This window comes from Diabrotica virgifera, chromosome 3 (assembly GCF_917563875.1).
Source record: "Diabrotica virgifera virgifera chromosome 3, PGI_DIABVI_V3a".
NCBI lineage: Eukaryota > Metazoa > Arthropoda > Insecta > Coleoptera > Chrysomelidae > Diabrotica > Diabrotica virgifera.
The window spans coordinates 225,290,665-225,310,840 of NC_065445.1; the positions used below are offsets into that span (position 1 = coordinate 225,290,665).

Here is a 20,176-nt window from a genome sequence, read left to right on the forward strand (position 1 = left end):
AAGTTAAAAAAATTACATGTACGTACACAAAATTATTTGTTAATAAATAGCAGTTTTTAAGCTTATAAACAATTACAATAATTTCGTAGAAATTAGATCAAATTAAATGGCAATATAAATACTGAAAGCTGGTTAAAATACACAACTTCTAAAAAAATTTTTTAGGTCCTACAACCCTTGGGGTCTGAGATAGCCCCTTTTTTTGAAAAAATCACTGTTACGTTAATTAACAACACTAAGATCTGAAATTAACCAATCTTTTATAAGAAAAGTCAAAGTTTTTAAAAAAGTTTTTTGCAAGAAAAAATGTTAAAAATTGTTTAAACAGTACTGTTATAAAGAAAGAGTATTTTGCGTTCCGACTAAAGTAAAAAAAAATGATGGGCGCAGCCGAATGAGAATAAATTCGCGGACTAGCATTCGCTAGCGCTAGACCGTTGCAGCCCATTTTTAACATTGACAGTGTACCGGATTTGAAGCTTAATATTATATTTATATATTTTGGTAGAAACTTGAATTTTATGAATATTATTATGTTGCACATTTATTTAGTAAAATTATATTTTAAATAAATAAATTTAAAAAATAACAATAAAAGGGCCACAAAGTCAAAATATAACAGAAAAAAAGTTACGCGACCTTATAGACGAGTGATACGTGGTACTCCCCCCAAAAAAAACGCTCATTTCTCGAGATATCAACCACGATGTGGTGAATGGCTAATTTTGGTCTTACTTTATACTTTTTATGGTGCTGAAAACGAAAATGAATTTTATTTTGAATTTTAGATGGGGAAACATTGTCAAAATCGCAATTTTACCCTAAAAATAAAAAAAGAGGAAATCACGTTTTTCTTAAAATTAAAAGTTACACCATTTTTTTTTTTTCTATAAAACATTTCGTTCTCTGTACTCTAGATTTTAAAACTAATTAAACAGCTAAATTTCAAATTTTGTTACTCAACTTTTGCGATTAAACTTTGCAATTCAAGAATCTGCACCTTTTACTTCAAACATTTTATAACTTTCTTTATGGCAAGACAGAAATATTGAAGCAGGTCCCATTGTCTTCAGAAAGGTGAGAAATATATACTATAAAAATATCAGAAAAAAATATTACAATGGAACAGAGTTGTAGCAAATTAAACTCAAAAAACCGGATTTTTTTTTTATTTTTAGGGTAAATTTGCGATTTTGATAATGTTCCCCCAAGTAAAATTCAAAACAACCCTAATTTTAGTTTTGAGCACCATCAAAAATATAAAGTATGACCAAAATTTATATCAGTATCTCGAGAAATAAGCTTTTTTTGGGGTGTGCCGCTCGTCTATAAAGTCACATAACATTTTTCCTATTGCATATTTTAAATTCAATTTTTTTGGAAAACTTCTTCATAAATTATATTTTATTTCTGTGTTAATTAAAATTATAAACTAAAAAGTTTGTCACTCAACTTTTTTAAGTAAACATGAAACAAACGAAATCTGACGACAAAATGTTTAAAAATTAACAACTTCTCTTTTAACGTGTTGAGTCATTTTGGACAAATCTCATTGTTATCTAAATGCTTCAAAGATAACACAGTAAAATTTTCAAAAGGAAATATTTACAACGACCAAAAATACAGTGAGTTAAAATTGAAAAATCATCAAGATTAATTTTTCGCATTTTTGCATAAAATTTGATTTTTGAACATGTTCCACTAATTCTAGAAAAAAAATAACTCCATATTCGGATTCAGAGACCTCGAAAACATAAGGAATGACAAAAATTTGTCATTCACCTTAAAGTGGATTTTTGTGGTCGGGATAACGTAATTTTAATAGTTGCTGCCGCATGCCGGTCGCCAACCGCGCCCACTATTCAGTCAGTCGACTACGCCCGCTATTTTTTACTTTAGTCGGAACGCAAAATACTCTGTGTTTATAACACTCCTATTTAAACAATTTTTAACATTTTTTCTTACTAAAAACTTTGTTAAAAACTTTGACTTTTCTTATAAAAGATTGGTTAATTTCAGCTCTTAGTGTTGTTAATTAACGTAATAGTGATTTTTTCAAAAAAAGGGGCTATCTCAGACCCCAAGGGTCGTAGGACCTAAATTTTTTTTTTGAAAGTTGTGTATTTTAACCAGCTTTCCGTATTTTTTATTGCCATTTAATTTGATCTAATTTCTACGAAATTATTGTAATTGTTTATAAGCTTAAAAACTGCTATTTATTAACAAATAATTTTGTGTACGTATATGTAATTTTTTTTTACTTTTTTTTTTCATAAGCTGTTAGTATACATCTTAACGAAGGAAATGAGCCCCGGATTATTGAGATACATTCAGCCATATTAACTGGACCAGACTCAGAAATTAGCCCGTTTTTCAAAAAATTTTATAAACAAATTCAATTTTACGAAAACTATTTAACAGATCTGGACCATTTTTTGCACACCATTCAAACACCATAGTGCCCTCAATTTTGGGTATATTAAAACGTATTTTAACAAACAATAAAATTGTTATTAACTATATTCAAAAACAGTGATTTTGTCATCCGTTTTGCAATAACTTTTTTGTTTATTAACCGATTTTTATTTAGCGTATCTCATTCGATGTAACTTTTTTTCTGAGAAAGTTACCTGTGGACGTTAAATTTCTAAATAAACAAGTTTTTAAGTTATGAGTAAAAAACTAAGTTTGACGTTTTGATTGTTTGTTTAAAAAATGTTCCACTAAAAAATTGATGAATCCAAAGATGGTAGTCTTTTTGTAATATCTCATACTACACATTTCAACTGTCAAACCTCGTCTTTTCCGTTATGTCTAGTAAAAACCTAACTTGATTGGCCTATTAGCGCTTTCTAAAAGAACTGAAATATAAGACTGCTTTGGCTTCGTGTTGCAACAAAATGAAAATAGATATTCATTTTTATTTTTATTATACATATTTAACATAATTATTTATGCAGGGTGTCAATTATTTTTCAATTAAATTAATTGGCACAAAAAGAAGAATGCAAGTATGTAATTTATTTAATTTAAAATACAAGTTTTTTACCGTTGTCAGACAACAAAAAAATAATGTTTATTTGAGAAATAAACACTGTTTTCGTTAAATTAAATGCTAAAACTGCCAAGAGACTGGTGGATGGCAGTTTGAATATTGAGTTTAAGCGAAAACCAATGTCTATTTATGAAATAAACATTTTCTTCTGTTTTCTGACAGCAGTAAAATATAATTTGAATTAATTAAATTGCATACATTCTTCTTTTTATGTAAACTAATTTAATTTCAAACATATTTTTTGGACACCCTTTATAAATTATTATATTTATTAATGTTTCTATTAATGAATAGATAATTGAACAACTTTTGAATTGAGCTAGCATATGACCCTTACTCTCATTTAAAAAAATCATCGGTTACGTCATCACTCCTTGTTTCAGTCATCACGCCTAATCATCACGCCTGTTTCAGGATTTTTCCTTAGTGGTCGGCTTCCGAAATATCGAATTTATTACTTACATTTCCACCATACTGTATATTTCCAAGTAAACAACAAATTGTTTTTTTTTTATAATGTTTTATACATTTTCTTTTAAACATTTTTAAAAATTTGTGTATTAATGGTGGTCACAAGAACAAAATTTTAAAGTAATCCAAAATAAAAAGGAAAGAGGTACAGCTGGTTCCTAAAGAAACTGATACGACTCAAAGCGTATTTTGTAGAAAATTGAGCAGTGTAGTTTGAAGAATAAATACTTATTATTTACATACTGCCACTGTCACTGCCAAATCTTAAAATTTGTCAGATAACTTATTCTGTTCAACCTTAAAAAATGGCTCCACGTTCTAGCAAAGAACTAAAAGCAAGAATTGTAAAGAAATTAGAAGATGGTTGGTCACTATCTGCCGTAGCGAACCATTTTAACGTAAGCAGAACAACAGTTTTTAATATTAATAAAAGATGGAGAGAACAAGAAACTCTCGAAAGAAAGCAAGGTTCTGCAAGACCAAAAATATCTACCGCTCATTAAGATCGTACGCGTTTGGAGAGATTAGAAGAGAATCGTTTTGAAGATGCGAAAACTGCAAGAATTGTGTCGCAGTTTCCGGGAAAAGTAATTATGTTGTACTTCTTGCTTTAATATATTGTTGAGTTAAGTCCTTGGTTTTATTCCAGTAATAATAAAAATAATAGCAACAATCCTATTTTATGTAAAAAATATCATTTATATAGGTACTATTTATAAAATGCACCAATTCAAAATATGTAGTATCAAAATTTAGACCTTAATAATTATTGAAATTTATGAGTTAACATCAACGAACTGTCAATACTGATAGAATTTAATGCGGCCCGGATGAGATAGAAAATAGTCAGGTGAAGGAGGGAAGATAATCGCCATTTTTCGTAAACAAACAAATTAATATTAGTGCTAGTCAGGTACGGTTGTAGTTGTAGCAAATTTTACCTGACAAATTCTCTGTCTCTCTAGGATCTCTCTCTTGTATGTTGGCCGCAATCTCGCTTCACTCTTTGAATGGGACGGGGCGATTCCATCAGTATTGACAGTTCGTTGATTAACATATGAAGACTACAGGGGAAAAACGTTGTAAGTCAATTTTTATCGATTTGTTGATGAATACATGTTTCGATACTTGTATACACGTAGTACAATCCATGAATATCAAACAAAATAAAAGTGCAATAAGTCAAACGTTACAAACGAATAAAAAATGCTGTACAATGGAAGAGCGCTGTAAGTCAAGGTTAAACTAGGCAACAATGCTGTAAGTCAGATTTAGGTGCTCAATGGGCCTGTCCGTAGGGATAATTTACAACGGAAAACCACAGTCAGTGTTCAGCATTCATACAAGTTGTTTATTTTAGTATCATTATTATCATAATCACAGTTTATTTTTTAACGTTTAGTAAGTTTGTGAAATTGAAGAGGCTTTACAGTCAAAAACTACAAGAAAACGAAAAAGTTTTGGGCGAATAGGTGATGTAGCTAAAGCGCTAAAAGTGCAAACTAACGAAACAGGCGAGGACTGCCGTTGCAAACGTTATCAGTGTTTTGAAAATATATCGGTTGAACAAATACAATTATTCGTAATTTTATTTATATGCTAAATTGGGACGAGCAAAGTGTGTATTTGGGTGGTCTAATATCTATACTTCCTGTAACTCAAAGAAGGCTAAGAAAAGACGAAGAGAATTACAATGTAAGAGATGGCTCTTTTTATTACAGAATTCGCCTTGCGGTAACTAATGATGAGGGGCATACATCACCTGCAAAAGACGTTCAGGTTTGTCAAAAAAAAAAAAATAAAATGTCTGAAGAATCTATGCAGCTAATTTTAAATCACATAAAATCATTCAAAGGGCGCATGAGTCACTACAGCCTAAAAAATTCTAGCAAGAAGTACCTTCCAGAGGAACTAAACATTAAAAAGATGTACAAAATGTTCCTTTAGAAACATCCCAATACAGCAGTGTGCTATGAAGTATATAGAAAAACAGCGTTTACAGCGAATTACGTTTTGTTCAGAAAAATTTTGTTAAAAAAAAGTTTGTTCAGAAAACGGAAGAATGTATTTTGATCAGCTCAAACATGACAAAAAACATGACTTATTTTTATCTTACGAATTTTACAATGTTATTAATTCATTTAACAGATAATATTAATGTTTTTAACTTTAGTTAAGTTAAACAAGTCTAGTTCTGTTTATTTTTTTCTTTCTTTGAATTAATATTATATTTTGTCAATTACAGCGTTTTTGCCTTTTTTCTCCAGACCTTTGGTTGTTTTTTTTTAATTTCTCTTGTTACCTACTGTACATGACAATTTCAGTTTTATAATATCATACTCTGTATATATGAGTTGTCAAATACTCAATAGAACAGTGTTTTAGCATGTTTATTTATGAATTATGAAGTTTTGAATCTAAAAATCGCGTTTTCCAAAAATTTTAAAAATTGACTTACACCGTTTTCCCCGTGTAGTCTTCATATGTAATCAGTTGTTTGTTGTTTGTTCTTTGTTTGTTTATTTTATTATTTGACTGTCATAATAAATATAAAATAATGTTAGACCAATCAAATACACTGCTAAAAATGATCAAACCTTACTAAGAGTCGTATCAGTTTTTTTAGGAACCAGCTGTAAATATTTACATGATATTTTTGCGTATGATCTGGTTCTTTTCTTACTATTATGATTTAGTTTAAAATAAAAGTAAATAACACATTATCATTTTAGGTACTTGAGATTAGGGCTTTACACAAACAATTAACAAAGCTTCTAACAAACCAGGAACAGGCTGAACTTAAAACCCAAGATATGATGAAATGTTTTCAAGGTAAATTTTAAACAATGTCTATTGTACAAACAAAATCGATCTTGATTATATAAGTAGAAGAATTTGTTAGAAGTTTTATTTCCGAAGACATAAAACCTGTCCATAAAAACATAAATTTCATACTCCAGAGAAATAAGGCAAAAATATACCATGTTCGGGACACTTAAGCAGCCAGGTTGCAAATGGGTTTTTTTGGGTACTATATACCTAATACATTATACATACAAAAATGCCCGTCACAGTTCCGACGAGAAATTTAGTTATTAACAAATAAGTATCAAAAATGGCAGCTTTTTCGTTTAAATCGCTACGGGTAAAAATAGGGTAATTAAATATCTTATTTATACTGTTATTCTCATAGTAGAAGAGCCAAGGTTTAAAATGGCAGTTTTTAAATTTCGGTTCGATCATTTGTTGCTTCAGAAATTGCAAAATAGGACTAAAATTTCGAAAATAAAAAAATTGCTATAACTTTTGTGAAAATGACCTTAAGACTTTCATATTGCTTGAAAAGTTGAGACAAACAGTCTACATAATGCACAAAAAATTTTAAGACGATTCGTCAATTAGTTTAAATTTTATTCAATTTGTTTATCCCAATGAGCTTTTTTTTCGCAATAATATTGTTCAGAAAATAGTAATGTAATAACAATTCTGTGAAAACCACATGAAAGAAGAAAAGTCATGATTTCAAAATATTAAAAAAAAATTATTAAAAAGTCATTTCTATCATTCCGAAAACATTTTACTAAAGTAGGGTCATTTTTAGTTCATAAACAATTTGAATAACTTTGCTAATATTGACTGTAGATTAAAACTACTTTTGGATTTAAAAAGCTGGTATTTTTATACCAATTTTGAAAAAAACAATTTGCGCCTAAGTTAATTACAGTCAAAGTTAGCCACTTTTTTTATTTAATTTACAGCTACTTTGTTTACAACAATTAAGCAACCCAACTAGCGCCATTTCGAAGATAAAGATATATAGTTTATGTCTAAAAGTTTGAGTAATCTTTAAACTTCAACAGAGTTGTTAATAAAGCTTTAAAAATAACGTTCTAACGAAATCGATTTGTGGTCGGTGGAAATGAATTATTAAAATCCGTACACTCAAAAAATTAAATTGATTCTTTAAACATATGCTGCGATTAAAATCTCCAGAGCTTGTTGATGGATTTTAATCATAATTTTTTTAAATTGTATGTACTCGTAGTCTTGTAGAGTACGTTATGTACGTAAAACCCCACCTAACATTTCAAAATGTTAGGGGGAGTTACCCTTATCACTCAGGGATATGAAAAATAGATTACGACCGATTCTAAGACCTACCGAATACACATGTATAATTTCATAAAAATCGGTCAAGCGGTCTCGGAGGAGTATGACAACTAACACTGTGACAGGAGAATTTTATAGATGTAAATATATAGATGGGTATTAACAAATAGGGGTTGGTGATGGAAAAGTGTAAATTAAGGGTTGTATGTATTTTTTAATCCTACATCATATAAAATTACGATAGACAATTTTGTCCAAAAAAATAAAAGAAAATGTCAGGGGGGCAACCCCCCTTATAACTTATGGATATGAAGAATAGATTAAAACCTATCCTCAGTCCCATAGGATACACTTGTAAAATTTCATAAAAATTGACCAAGCCGTTTCGGAGTAGTATGGTAACTAACACTGCTACCAGGGACGTAAGTAGGCCGTATTTCACCCGGGGCAAGAAATGACTTTGGCGCCCCCCCCCCCCGGCCAGATGCCTCATGAGTCATACAAAGACTCAACCACCCTAAATACCAATGAACCACAAAAAAGTAATAAATTGCTTTTTTTCACAATTATTTATGAAGTCTTCGTCTAAAAGGAGAAAGGTATGGTAAATAATTGCTCAATGTAAGATATTAAATAATAATTATTTAATTTCTTAAATAGATGATAATTACATTTTTGTACAAAATGAAAGCCCTAAACAAACTTTAAAATGAAGCTTTTCGGGCTTTTTTTGCTGCAAACGTTTTAACAATGTCATCAAAAGATATTGCTGAAGCTATTTTGTGCTCTATTGATATGATGGCCAAGTTGGTTAGTCGTTGTTGTCCTGTCAAGTTCCTGATGTAGTTTTTTATTATCTTCAGTTTACTAAAACTTCTTTCATTTGATGCGACTGAATCGGGAATTGTAAGAAAAAGTTTCAAAGCTGTGGTTATATTGGGATAGGCATCATGGAGACCGTTTTGGCAAATATAAACCAAAAGGTCGAGTGGAGTAGCCTTTTTCATGTTAGAGCTTAAATCCAATGCATGGTACTTGAAGCTTTCCACTTCTACTTCCAACTCACTCTGATCCAAATCATCCTTGTAGGTAACAGCCAGTTCGTTAGCATGGGTCTTTAACTCCTTTTCAGACATTTGTTCAAATTTAGCCCCATTTAAGAAACCAAATAAAACATTCGCATTTTGGATGGCTTCAAATCTTTGTCGCAGTTCAGAAAGAATCCTGTCTATAATTTGTATAGTTAAGAGCTCAAACTTTTTTTCCTCTGATAGTTCGTTTGATTCATCTTCTGCTTTTTCGTCAAACATCCGCTTCTTTTTCCGCTTGCGTACTTCTTTGAAGTGTGGATATATGTTGATCTTTGCTGAAATATCTTTAGCCTCCTTCACTGCATCAGCTGAACAAATTGACCGTTGAGCTTCAAATTCTGTGATCAATCGACCGATGTGTCTTGCCAATCTATCTACAGTGATGTCCTCCTTTTGAAGAAGCTTGTTGACGATGTCAATGCGGCATAATTGTTTATACCAAAAACAGGAGAGAACAACAAACTCAAACGTACTAACATTTTTTAGGTGATAGTTCGCTTCTGTTTTCGTTTCAGGTGTTGTTATTGTACTGGATTTTAGTTCATTGAGGGCATCTACAACTTTTTCTAAGTGCTTATACACAACAGTCACAGCTTCCTTCTTCGTCGACCATCTTGTATTACTCTGTAGTTTTAGAGATAGAGGGACATGTTTAGATAAAACCTCCCATCTATTGGTGGAGGAAGCAAAGAAATTGTGCAGACAATTAAGAGTGCCGAAGTAGGTCTGTGCCTCTACTGACAAGCTAGCAGCATTTGCACCAACCAAGTTAAGGGAGTGCGCAACACATGGCACAAATAAGGCCAGAGAGCTTTCTTCTAGGATTCTAGCTTGAACACCCTTATACTTGCCGGCCATGTTTGATCCGTTATCATAACATTGCCCTCTACAGTTTTTTATATCTAAACCATCAGTTTGTATTTTGTCCAATATTTTTTCAGACAGAGCCAAACCACTTTTTTCACTAACTGTTATAAAACCAATGAAACTTTCCACAACTTCCGGACCCTCTTCTGTGATCTTTACATAACGTAGAACTTGAGACATTTGTTCTAAATGACTAATATCTGGTGTACAGTCAAACATTATTGAATAATATTTTGAAGCTTTTATTTCTGAAAATATGTGCTCTCTGATTTTCCCAGCAATTATATCCAAAAACTCGTTCTGTATCTGAGGAGAAAAGTAGCTCACTTGCCCTTTTTTATGGCGAGTAATATGCTCTCTTAACTGGGGATGATAATGAGACACTAACTCTATAGTATTTAAGAACCTACCACATCTAGGGTCCCCAAATTCCAGGCTTTCATTAGAATTAGAACCCCGTAACGGGCTACCTTGTTTAGCTAAATTTATGATAACATCAATGATAGCATACAGGACCCCTCTCCAGTGCGCTTCCTCAAGCGCTATCTTGTCTTGTAGCTCTCTATCAATTCCAGTACCTTTATTTAATGATGACTGCAATGATTTCCATGAGCAAAAACACTTTTTGTGAATGAGTGAATTTTCATGCTCAGGAATTCGTTCATTAAATTTTTTCCACTGAGTTAAACCCTGCTCTTTAGCCAAAGCAGAAATATTTTGTTCTGAGTTAGAGCGGGAAAATTTTTTACATGGAATGCAAAATAAGGCATTTTTTGATTTGCTGTATGCTAACCATGTGCGGTGGATCTTCTGGCCACCGGACAAAGTTTTTGTAAACCAGTCTTTGGTTAGTTTTCTACCATCTCTTAAGGTGTTACTTAAATCAGGCTCTACACTTTCTTCCTTTGATAAGCCTGATACTATGAAGCACCTTTCTGTATCCGATAAAGCTGTAGGCCATGTTCCCGGATCTTTAAATTCTATATCAAAATGAGTTGTATGCTCACCTTGCGCTACATCCATTGTCAGAGCTGTAGGAACGTCATCCTCAACAGTCTTAGTGCACCGTTGGATAACACTATCTGCATCATTTTCGCCTTCATCACCTTGTAATGATATTGCTATACATGGGAGATCTTCTAGTTCGTCTACTTCCATCGAACTGGCAGCCTCCACCTCGGTTAAACATTCCTCTTGAACCGCTTCCGGTTGTTCCTTACACATATCACTTGTATTGCAGCTTCCATCATCTGAAAAAAATTAAAATAAACAACTTAAAATTGAAATATTTAATAATTTTGTGTTTATTTTTAAACTCGAATATACCAATTGAATAACAAGATGTACCGTAGTTTTTTAATCAATTTAATCAAAATCATATGAAAAAACGGAAGTTTACCGGTACATTTTGTTTTGTTAAGCTTCTTATGCAGAAAAGTATATATTAACTAAAATACAATAGTTTTTATTACAATACCATACAATTTAAATATCTTACTCACCTTTTCCTCTCGAGTCGTTAACATTAAGCCATGACGATAACAGGGCAAAAGATTTCTGATGGTTTTTTTGACATGGTTTTAAATATAAAACTATCAATATTTTAAATCACTGTGGCACAACGTGTCACCACGACTGGCAGACTCAGACTGTCTGGTTAGTGCGCAGTGCGCGAGCCGTGTAACCTCACCCGCACTCGCAAATCACAGAGTCAACAACCCTGCATTATGCAGGGTCGTATGCAGGCTGCATACGACCGCTCAAGGGCAAGGCTACTTCGCACCTCGCGTGGCATACGTTTACGTTGCCTTTGTTATTTTTGTAGATCTATTTCATTTCTAATTTATATTATTATTTAGTTTTTTGTTTGTTTTTTACTAAATTTGCAAAGACAAATGTACTCCAATCGGTCATGATATTTTAGAGAACTAGGAAAAAAATTTCACTTTTTTGCCCGTTTGGCGCCCCTCCAATTTTGGCGCCCGGGGCAGCCGCCCCGCCCGCCCCCCCCTAGCTACGTCCCTGACTGCTACAGGAGAATTTTATGTATATTGAAGTAACTGTGAATTAAATAATAAAAGTGGCTAACTTTGACCGTAATTACCATAGGCGAAAAGTTTTTTTTTAAATTTTGTGTAAAAATGCCAGCTTTTGAAATTCCAAGGTAAATTTACTCTACAGTCAATATTAACAAATCTATTCAAATTGTTTTCAAGCCAAAAATGACTCTACTTTTGTAAAATGTTTTCGTAGTGACAAAAATTGCTATTTAATGATTTTCTTCAATAAGTTGAAAACAAGACTATTGTTCTTTCATGTGGTTTTCACAGAATTTCTAAATAATTATTATTTTCTGAACAAAAACATTACAAAAAAAAGCTCTTTGGGAAAAACAAATTGAATAAAATTTAAACTAATTGACGAATCGTCTTATAATTTTTTGTGCAGTATTTGGACCCTTCGACTCAACTGTTTGTGAAATATAAAAGTCGTAAGGTCACTTTCGCGAAAGTTATAGCAAATTTTTTATTTTCGAAATTTTAGTTTTATTTTGCAATTTTCGAAGCAACAAATGATCGGACCAAAATTAAAAAACTGCCGTTTTAAACATTGGCTCATCTACTAAAAGGAAAATACTATAAATAAGATATTTAATTATCCTATTTTTACCTGTAGCGATTTAAACAAAAAAACTGCCATTTTTGACCCTCATTTGTTAATAACTAAAATTTTCGTCCGAATTGTGACGGGCATTTTTGTATGTATAATGTATTAGGTATATAGTACCCAAAAAACCCATTTGCAACCTGGCTGCTCAAGTGTCCCGACAAAAACCTTACTTCCCTGGAGTATTCAAACAATATCTATTATACAAACAAAATCGATTTTGATTATAAAAGTAGAAGAATTTGTTAGAATTTGTTGAAGTTTTATTTCCGAAGACATAAAACCTCTAATAGGACCAAGTTTCTGGATACGCCTATTTGTGGTTTCTATTACTTGCAAATCAAACTAATGATGAATGATATAATATACGGGGAAGTCTAAAAGTTTCACCTCATCACCTCTCTATTCATCATGGCCAAATTCCAACGAAAGCTTGGTTCCGATACTTAGTCCAGTAAATGAACGGGAAATTCGACGATACCGTGTAATTTTCATGGGCAACTCCGAATTGCATGAAAATTTGGATTTAGGTTCTACTTACCCTCCACTTTAAAGTTGAAATTGTGCCGTTGGTTGCTTTTACTTGGGGGGTGACAGTCACCCCTTCTCGGGGGTGAAAAAACATACGTTCAAGATAAGACCGGAAGTGAATAAATTGACTGATTTTAAGTAACTTTTGTTCTATGGAGTTTTTTACTTAAGTCAATACTTTTCGTGTTATTTGCCAATGAAAATGTTAATTTTTCGACAAAAAAACTACGTTTTCAGACGGTTTTTCGCAAATAACTCAAAAAGTAAATATTTTTTGGAAAAAAATATTCTTAGCAAAAGTGTAGCTTATAAAAAACCCAAAAAATGGTGTATTAGTAAAGTCTATCAATCAAATAAAAACAAAGTTGTAGCACATGAAAAATACGTTCTTATTCGTCTAATTACAAATCGAATATTTCAAGGTGAAATCGCCGAAAAAATAAGCACTTTTCGGGAAAACGTTTAAATTTTTTTAAAGTTTTTATAAAAAGCTTGTTTTAATTGTTAACAAAAGTTTTAGCATTAAAAATAAGCGAGTTACGCTCAAAATAAAGTTGGCCCTCTTATTTTTTGTAAAAAATCATGAAAATCTCGCCGTGTTTAGCTCCCCAAATGAAATTAATCGCTACCGCTTTACAAACAATTTACTTACCTATCTATTTTTTATATGATCTGTTAGTCTCACCGGTTTAAAGTGTTTATTTTTGAAAGGGTTATAATTGAGAAAGCTTGAATGGGTCACTAATCACGAGTGTATGCAAATTTTGAACAGCCATATCTTAACCAATTTTTGTCTTACGGAGAAACAAAATGAAACTAGCATATTATAATAGCAAATCCTACATTTTTTTACTCTTTAAGGTTTTTCTTATCACTAATAATTTTTAAGTTATTTTGAAAAAATTAAATTTTTCAAAAATATTTAGAAATTTTTTTTTTACTATAAAACCAAATGTTTTCAAAAATAAGCACTTCAAACCAATCAAACTTACAGATCATATAAACAATACACATACAGTTAAAATAGATGGTAAAGCCAAACGATTAATTTCATTTAGGGTGCTAAATAGAGGGAGGTTTTCACGATTTTTTTTACCAAAAAAAGGGGCCAACTTTTTTTAAGTGTAACTCGTTTATTTTTGATGCTGTAAACTTTTGTAAAAAACAAATAATAAGCTTTGTTTTGATACTTTAAAAATGTTAATTAAAAGGTTTTCTCGAAAAACGCTTCTTTCTTCGGTGATTTCGCGTTGAATTATTCGATTTGGAATTAGACGAATAAGAACGTATTTTTCATGAGCTAAAACTTTGCTTTTGCTCAATTTGTAGACTTTACTGTACACCATTTTTTTCGTTTTTTTTATAGGCTACACTTTTGCTAAATATATTTTTTTCGATAAAATATTTACTCTGAGTTATTTGGGAAAAACGGTCTGAAAACGTAGTTTTTTTGTCGAAAAATCAACATTTTAAATCGCGAATAACCCGAAAATTATTGACTTACGTAAAAAACTTTATAGAACAAAAAGTGCTTAAAATAAGTCAATTTATCCATTTCCGGCTTTATTTTAAACACGCGTTTTTCACCCCCCGAGAAGGGGTAAATGTCACCCCCCAAGTAAAAGCAACCAACGGCACAAATTTAACTTTGAAGTGGAGGGTAAGTAGAACCTAAATCCAAATTTTCATGCAATTCGGAGTTGCCCCTGGAAATTACACTCCAAAACGGTCATTTATTGGGCTAACTCAGTTAAGGGTAAAACTAATATAAAATTATTGGCTGTAAAACGAAATTAAGAGACGTCTTATATTTCAGTTTGTTCAGACAACACCATAAACGCCTTTACGTACGTTTCTAACGTCCTTTTAAGAAACTGAAATATAAGACATCTCTTAATAATTTCGGTTTACAGCGAATTATTTTATATTAAAAATGTATAAATACTTTCAGTTTCTTTGCAACACGAAAATGCAACAGCTGCATAATACTCTGGTTAAATCGGAGAGTGCAGGAATAGTCTATACCGGTTTCGGACGTATTTTCTCCCTCATCATCTATTCTCTTCTCACCGATTTCTCCACGTATCACACTTTGGGCTTTTCCGAATGGCAAAGAAAGAAATGTCACGGATGAACATCCGTTGAACATAAAAACATTTTACCACGCTGGGCAGATGATTTGAGAATTATTTAAAATTTTCTCATCTTAATTTCCTCGGTATCCTTTTTGATTTATCAATTTTGAAAATCTCGGGAGGTTGTAACCAAAGAAAGTATTCCACCTGTTGTCAATCTGGTGGTATGGGAACGATATTTATTGTCGTTTTCTGTGCTACTTCGATTGATACCTTACTTTGTTTTATATTAATTTTACTCCTAACTGAGTATCGGAACCAATTTTTGGTTCGAATTTGGCCATGATGAATAGACAGGTAGTAAGGTGCAACTTTTAGATTTCCCCGTATCTTCTTGCATTCATCATTTGTTTGGTTGGCAGGTAATAAAAACCACGAATAGGCGTAATCAGAAAATTGTTCCCGTTAGAGGTTAAATTTCTTCGGAAATTTCTCCGGAAAAACTTCGAATTGTTTTAAGCAGACGTAATTCATATCGAGGTATTTGTTGAATTTCGGTATTCAGAGGCTGGATTTGTTTCAGTTGGTTCAGAGGTAGCCATATTATAACCCTCTGAAGATTTCTAATGAGAAATGTATATAATTTGAAACAAACATATGGGCGTTGATGGTGCTTTCTGAACAAACTCAAATATAAATAAGACGTCTCTTAATTTCGTTTTACAGCGAATTATTATAAAAATAGAAGACTTTAAACTCTAATGAGTACAGACGTATTTTCTGATTTCGTAAATAAATAATAAAGTACGAAATATTTTGAGTTTTATCAATCATGTTATTTTCAATTTAAAATTACATTTTCTTATTAAGTATAACGTTGTTTTAGTAAAAATAAAAATGATTTTTTTTTCAGATATCGATATTACTGTTCTTACCCAGGATACGACATTAATACTAACAAAAGCGGAGAAACAATTTGAATATTTGATCCAACCCACTGAAAAACGGATTGCAATCAAACTGAAAAAGCAATTGGCGGATATGAGCGGTAATACACGACAGGTATATTATGGCTATTTTTTATTGTAGATGATAAAAGTTATCTGTAGTAATTGCACAAGAGCTCTAAAATTATCGAATTTTTCCCGAGTGACACTTTGGCAGTTTTAATTTCACGACCCGAAGGGGCATGAAATTATGTCAAAGTGGCACGAGGGAAACAATTAGATAATAATTTTAGAGATCGAGTGCAATTTGCTGCGATTATTTCAAGAATAAAACTGTTCAAAACCAAAATTTTATTCTAATTTATTTTATAACTTTTAAAACAGTCATTGTCATTAATGTCACTGAATGTATTTTTCGTAGCAACGAAGGGCATCTGACGTACTGACGTAATATACTTGACGACGGGATATTATCAAAAATTATCGGGTATGATATCACAACGAGAGTAAGAATAAATTGATTATAGTGCGACAATTTTTCGAAAATTTGTTGTCTGGCAACAGACACGAGAGCCCGCAATGGCTATTGCCCAATGACAACAAATTTGAGGAATAATGAAGTATTATTTTCTTATTTATTCTTACTGTCGTGTGATATTCGTAAGATTATTTTTTAATACATACTTACATATAAAATTCAAGTCTTTATATAAAAACAGTCAGTGACATTGATCCCAACTAATGTGACACACATTTTTCAACTTGTCAAAGTTTAGCAAATATTTAAATGAAGACATTAATAAAATATTAGTTACTTTATTTATAAATACAGTTTTATTCTTAAATAATCTTACCGAATAAATCGAGCGCTTAAATTTGCCTATTCGTGTCCTTCTCGTGACAATTTGACATTAGATGCAGAACTAAAAGTATATTATGGATATTTTCTTAAATGGGACAGTTGTCAAAACTAGGAAACTGGTTGCAATTAAACAGAAACAGTCTACTTAAAAAAATTCTCAGTAGTAATTGCACAAGTGCTCTAAAATTATCGAATTTTTCCCGAGTGACACTTTGACAGTTTTAATTTCACGACCCGAAGTGGAGTGAAATTATGTCACGAGGGCGAATATTCGATAATAATTTTAGAGATGTTTCATGAATAAAACTGTTCAAAACCAAAATTTTATTGTAATTTATTTATGTAAGTACAAATTAGTACAATTAAACAAAGAGTTGTTAAAAATATTTGACGGTTGACAGTCATCACTTTTATAATTTTTAAAACATTATTTGTCATTAATGTCACTGAATGTATCTTTTCGTAGAAACGAATGGCATCTGGCGTAATATACTTGACGACGGGATATTATCAAAAAGTATCAGTTTAATTTTTATTTCTGTAGCTTTCTATTGGTCAGAATCTCCTATAAATAAAATAATCAGTAGTAGTTGCACAAGAGCTGTAAAATTATCGAATTTTCCCGAGTGACACTTTGACAGTTTTACCCAAATTGGCAAAATAACTATGTGATTGGGAAGGTGTATTAAAGAGGATTGGAAATGAAAGGAATAAAGGTAAGCAGTGTTAGGGATGGCAATATAACTACGTGATTGGAAAAAAGAATGAAGGAGGATTGGAAATGACAGAAGGTGAACTGTGTTAAGGATGGGGTAGTGGAAGAGGGAATGAGAAAGATAAGAAACCAGGGGTATATTGAAATATGTCTTAATTGGTGATTAGTAAGGAAGTAGTAAATGTTAGATACTAGTGGGGTCTGATTGGTATAATCTGATTGGAGAGAATTAAACACGTGATCAAAAACCTTATTATACGATTGGAAGTTAAAATCATTAAAAAATAATCCGTTTAATTTTTATTTCTCTAGCTTTCCATTGGTCAGAATCTGCTATGAATGAAATAATCATGAAAGTAAACATTATAAATAAACTATAACTTATACTAAAAATTACATAATCATAATACAATATATATGCATTGTTGTGATCTTACTTTTGAAATCTAATGATGTTCTCAGATGTAATTTATCTTAATTAATTAATCCATAATTATCTCATTAATCAAACAGATCAAATACCAATATAGTGTCAATCTCAGGGCTTAATTATAATATCAATTACTTACTTTCGTGGCTTCAAAGTATTTCTCAGTGGGTTCCTAATCGGGATAGATAAAAGAGAGTAAAATAATAGACACATACGGATTTCAATTAGAAATTATAAAAATCGTTTATTTTCTCTGAATGGCAATAACTGCTTAATATTTCTAATATCTTATCTTTCTATCTTTATTTAATTCAACAATTACAAAAATAGGAATCTTATTTCTTTTTGTCTCCAAATTTATTTTATTTATAATGAATTATTATGATTTATCAGTAACAAATTGATTGAAGTTTGATAACATTTTTATAGTGATTGTGTTGCTCAATTTTCAATGTGTTATTTAATACACAAACCATACATTCACGTCATAACAAAATATACTGATGATTTACTGATGATTTGACAATGTCTTCACACAAAACACGTTTCCTATTGGCTTGGGTTGCGATCCAAAGACTCGTACAAGTCTTCCAGTAATGCCTCTGCTCCTTTGAAAACTAAGCATCGTACAGCCCTCGATCCTGCCTTCTCCTGATGCCGTATTCTACATTTTTCAAACACTTCAACAAAACCGGGATACTCTAGACTCAAGGAGTTATATACTATCTCGACTCGGCCTATCACTCGGTCCACGATATCTTACTTTTTATTTTTTTAAAGACAAAACTAACCAACCCGACGTTTCACTTTTGTGTACACTCTTCTCGAAAACTGGACTTTGCCTCTCGATCGTTCAAAAAACACTGACTCTCATTGCTCATTCATTCTCCTCCTCCCAAATACCCCTTCCTGCATTCAAAAATCAACCAATCCAAAGCAACTTTCAATTATCCGTATTTACCAACACAAACTTTCCTTTTTCTAAATATCTTAATGGATTTCAAGAAAAAATAATATTTCCCATTTCAATTTTACTTTCCACATTAATATTCTTTACAAATTTAATAACCTATTATCTTATTTACTAGAATATGAGTTATCGGTGGTTATTGACAACCTTTCCACGAACACTTTCTTTTTAAACATCACTCTAATTGTTTACTTGAGTCGTATTGTTCCTGGGGTTCGTAAACACTTCTCCGAAACACTTTCTTAAAAACTACCTATACAAAATTTGTTTTTTACAGGTTGTTCCAAATTTACATGCCCGAGGTCGAGAAAAACGAAAACCTTTATTTTTATTTGAATTTTAAATATAACTATAGACTTTTATTTCTTATGTCAAATAGGAATATAACAGTATATCGACTTTTTTCCAGCTGATCTACGAATATTCCAAATACTCAGAACTGATAAGCAGACCAGTTCTAATGCAGGAGCTTATCAAAGAAAGGCAGTTTCTCTTGGTCGCACTCTATGATTATTTAAAACAAATACAGTCTCAAACAGCATCAGAAAATTTTATAATCGCCACCAGATACGACACACCAGAAGTAGTTAAGGATATTATAATGATACGACAACTGGAATCTAAAGCAAATGAAGTAAACAAAGTATCACAGAAGCTATTAAAGGTACGCATTTTACTAAAGATACGTAATCATTGTCGGTAATAATCTGACATAAATGTTACATCTACAAACTACTTTAAATTTAAAATAATTTTTAATATATTAGATTTTGCAATTAACCCCTCTGTGGCGCAGTGGTAAGAGCGCCTACCTTTGAAACGAAAGGTCGGGAGTTCGAACCCTACCAGGGGCAGAAATTTTTCATTTATTATAAATTAATAAATGAAAAATAGTTTCTGTCCTTGTGGGATCGGTACTCACCGGAGGGACCGCAGACGTTCGGAAACAATTAGCGTCTCTTTGCAAAGACAATGACGTCGACTTTGCAAAGTAACAAGACACTTACTCAACACACACACACTACACATTACTCCCCTGACTTAGTGATAAGTTATACAATTACGTGGCTAAAGGTTCTAGTTCTAAACCAAAGCCAGAATCAGAGAAAAAAAAAAGATTTTGCAATTCCTAGGAACAACAATTACTAGTGACAACACAGGAGAACGGGAGGTTGAAGTACGAATACTGGCGGGGAATAAATGTTTCTTTGCCGTTCAACATGTAATGAGTAAAGCTCGGATTTATAGGCAACAACAATTGAAGAAAATGCGTCTATATAGGCAAAGATTTTTATTAAAAAAGGCAGGAATATTAACATTTAGGCAAAATATAGGCAATAAAGGAACATAACTTATTATTTATTGTACAAAGTGAATTAACGTAA

General features: G+C 31.7%; 1 protein-coding gene across 1 annotated transcript in view; it reads left to right on the plus strand.

The window, feature by feature from the left end:
• LOC114331236 (cytoplasmic dynein 2 heavy chain 1) overlaps window positions 1-20,176 on the plus strand; it is a 410,099-nt gene that overhangs the window by 58,599 nt on the left and 331,324 nt on the right. Inside the window, exons 8-10 of the mRNA XM_050645881.1 lie at window positions 6,259-6,358; window positions 15,781-15,929; window positions 19,201-19,455. Of these exons, the coding sequence (XP_050501838.1) occupies window positions 6,259-6,358; window positions 15,781-15,929; window positions 19,201-19,455 (504 nt within the window). The remainder of the gene's footprint in view (window positions 1-6,258; window positions 6,359-15,780; window positions 15,930-19,200; window positions 19,456-20,176) is intronic.